The 3,123-nt window shown below is 38.8% G+C and overlaps 1 protein-coding gene across 1 annotated transcript; it reads right to left on the bottom strand.

Annotated features, from left to right (window-relative positions):
• Positions 1-430: 430 nt before the first annotated feature.
• LOC128567716 (interferon alpha-10-like) lies at positions 431-1,000 on the bottom strand. Its single transcript, XM_053565163.1, has one exon. It carries the CDS (start codon positions 998-1,000, stop codon positions 431-433), a length of 570 nt encoding a protein of 189 aa, XP_053421138.1.
• Positions 1,001-3,123: the final 2,123 nt, after the last annotated feature.

Here is a 3,123-nt window from a genome sequence, read left to right on the forward strand (position 1 = left end):
AAAAGTGCTAGGATTACAGGTGTGAGGCACTATGCCTGGTCTAACTTTTTTTTTAAAGAATAAATAATACAAAAAAAGTTCTATAGTAAAACTTTAATGAACAAGAAAAGATTAAATATGAAGAATGCATTCTGTTATGTAAACTACAAAGGTACACATAACATTTTGTGAATAAAAATAAATCTTACAAATAGTTTAATAAATATTTAAATAAATAGATAAATAGATACATCAGTATGGACATCTGTGAGGAACTAGTGCCTATAGAATTGAACATCTTGTTGCTTCATACTCCAAAAAACATCTGACAAATTTGAATCTGTTCATGTGATGGATATAGCAGAAATGACAGTCTTTGAAATACCAGAACTCATGAAAGTGTGAGGTCTTGCTATAGTCAATGAGAATTGTTTCCAGGTTGGACTAGGTCTCATTCCTCTCTCCTTATTCTTTTTTGCAACCTTCTTGATAAAGAGAAGGATCTCAGGATTTCTGCTCGGACAACCTCCCAGGCACAAGGGCTGTATTTCTTCTCTTTCAGGTAGAGAGTGATTCTTTGGAAGTAGCTCCTCACGGCCAGCATGGAGTCCTGGTTCATCAGGGCAGTCTCTTCCACTCCCTCCTCTGGCATCAGACAGGCTTCCAGCTCCTTCAACTGCTGATGGAGGCCAGTGCAGAACTGGTCCAGGAGGGTCTGATTCCAAGCCTCAGATGAGTCGTTTGAGCTGAAGAGGTTGAAGGTCAGCTGGATCATCTCATGGAGGACAGAGAGAGCTTGAGCCTTCTGGAGCTGTTTGCCACCAAACTGTTCATGGGGGAATCTAAAGTCTCTTCTGTCCTTTAGGCAGGAGAAAGGAGAGATTCTCCCCATTTGTACCAGGGGAATCAAGGCCCTTCTGTTGCCCAGGCTGTGGGACTGAAGCAGATCACAGCCCAGAGAGCAGATGGATGTGCTGCTGAGCACCACCACAGCCATCAGGACAGAGAAGGGCAAGGTCATTGTGGATGTTGAAGATACTTCTGGGCTGGCTAAGGTGGATGACCCTGAGCTTTGGTCTCTAGGTTCTCTGGAGACCTTGCCTTGTGCCTCAGTCTTAAATAGGGAACATTCTAGTTTCTATTTTCTGAATGCCTCCACGTTTATTTCTATTTCTATTTCTGCTTTCTTTATACACTTTCTACATGGGTTTAGAACAATTTCTCAATTATTACTTTTTTTGTTATTCTTTCCAAACACCTTTGCTCCCAGAGCCTTTTAAAGATTTTTTTCTAATTCAACACTTAGTGAAAATTAAATGACAGATACTCTGTATGTCTATTTATGTCCTACATGTATATTTCTACAAAAGTATAACATTTAAACTTTTTATTCAACGTAAGGTTAAGAATCATCAAATGAATGCTTTAAAGTTAAAAGTTAAATTTTCAATTTATTGCCATTTAGCTTCATAACTAAATTGGCATAACTTAGTGACTTTAGTGTAATTTATTTACTTTTATAAATTGTAATGTACCAAGTCCTATACCAAATTAACAAATTATAAAAATAAATATACGTAATGAAATACATAAAAATCATTCAAAACTGCTAAAGAGTATTACATATTTAAATTATTTGTTTACCTTTTATTCTTGGTATACTTAACTTTTAATTTGCTTCATATGAGAAAATTTTAACTTCACTAGCTGCTAGATAATACATTAAATATCATCCACATTTTTATTTTCACTCTTTGACACAATTTTTGTTATGAAGAACAATTTTAGTAGAATAGAAAAATATAAAGTGTATAAAGTATTTATATTTAATTCTCAAAGCCCAGAACAGAATCAGAAGTACTAAGTATCAAATACAAACAACATCCACAGACAGATAATGACAGCACCTATGTATACCCAGGCCACTTCTCAAAGTTACCAGAATTTCTTTCTTCAGTAGGTCCTTGGTCTGGGGGATTTGAAGAATGAACCCACTGACCACATATCGGTGGTAAGAAGAATTTATTGTACAGAAAAGAATACAGAAAAAACACTAGAGCTCCTGGCAGAGGGAAGGGCAACACAAGTTGGACAATCTCTCCGCCTGGGTCACTTGTCTAAAGGTATATATAGTCGCGTGAGTCCTTTTTAGTTACCTTTGGTAACAAATGAATACAGTCCCTCCAGCTAGGGCAAGATGAATGAGCACATTAATGAATGGATACAGTCCCTTCTTGAAATTGTCCAGGCCTAGGAAAGGGTGGGGGTCCCTGTTCACCCCTGAATGGGGAAACCATGCATCACGGTCACTCTCAGCCTCAGAAGCTGTGCGTGTGCTGCCCCACACCAGTTGGCACTGCACTGTACTCTGAAACAAGGGGAAAGAAGAGGTGGCTGGGGCAACAGCATGGGCTGTGCCGTGGTTTCCCTCAAATTCCTAGGGCCCCAAGGCTTCAGGCGCTTGTCCCGCTCCACTGTTCTTGGTTCATCAGCCCCCACCTCTTTGCTGCCCCCCGCACCAACACCCCCTTCTATTGACACAGAAGGCGCAGCAGATAGCGCTCCTCCAGAGCAGATAGCGCTACCCCAGCCTGGTCATCACCAGCCCTGTATCATCATCATGTGATTAGAGATCTAATAAACCTTGGAAAGTCCTCCAGTGTAGACATTCATTTGCCATGGGTTTGTAGCACTGACCTTACGTATCTTCCATGAAGTCAATGGTGGTGCTTCTCATGAGATACACAGAAATCCGAATTGGAAATAAGTACTTGAAAATACTGAGGAGTAAGGTTTTATCATATAGGGTTGAACTTCAGAGAGTCATAAACTATTGTAATATTTAAGATTAGTTTCCATGTCCAAGAACCAACTTTTACATCGTTGGGAGCCTTATAATACCCAATGAGAATATGCAATTGAGAAAGCATCATTAATTTGATTTTTTAAATTTTTGTATTAATGTTCAAATTTCCAAAGAATCTTTCAAGTTTCCAATCCTAATTGTGGTATATGTACACCATGGAATATTATGCAGCCTTAAAGAAAGATGGAGACTTTACCTCTTTCATGTTTACATGGATGGAGCTGGAACATAGTCTTCTTAGTAAAGTATCTCAAGAATGGAAGAAAAAGTACCCAATG

This window comes from Nycticebus coucang, chromosome 2 (assembly GCF_027406575.1).
Source record: "Nycticebus coucang isolate mNycCou1 chromosome 2, mNycCou1.pri, whole genome shotgun sequence".
NCBI classification, from domain to species: Eukaryota; Metazoa; Chordata; class Mammalia; order Primates; family Lorisidae; genus Nycticebus; species Nycticebus coucang.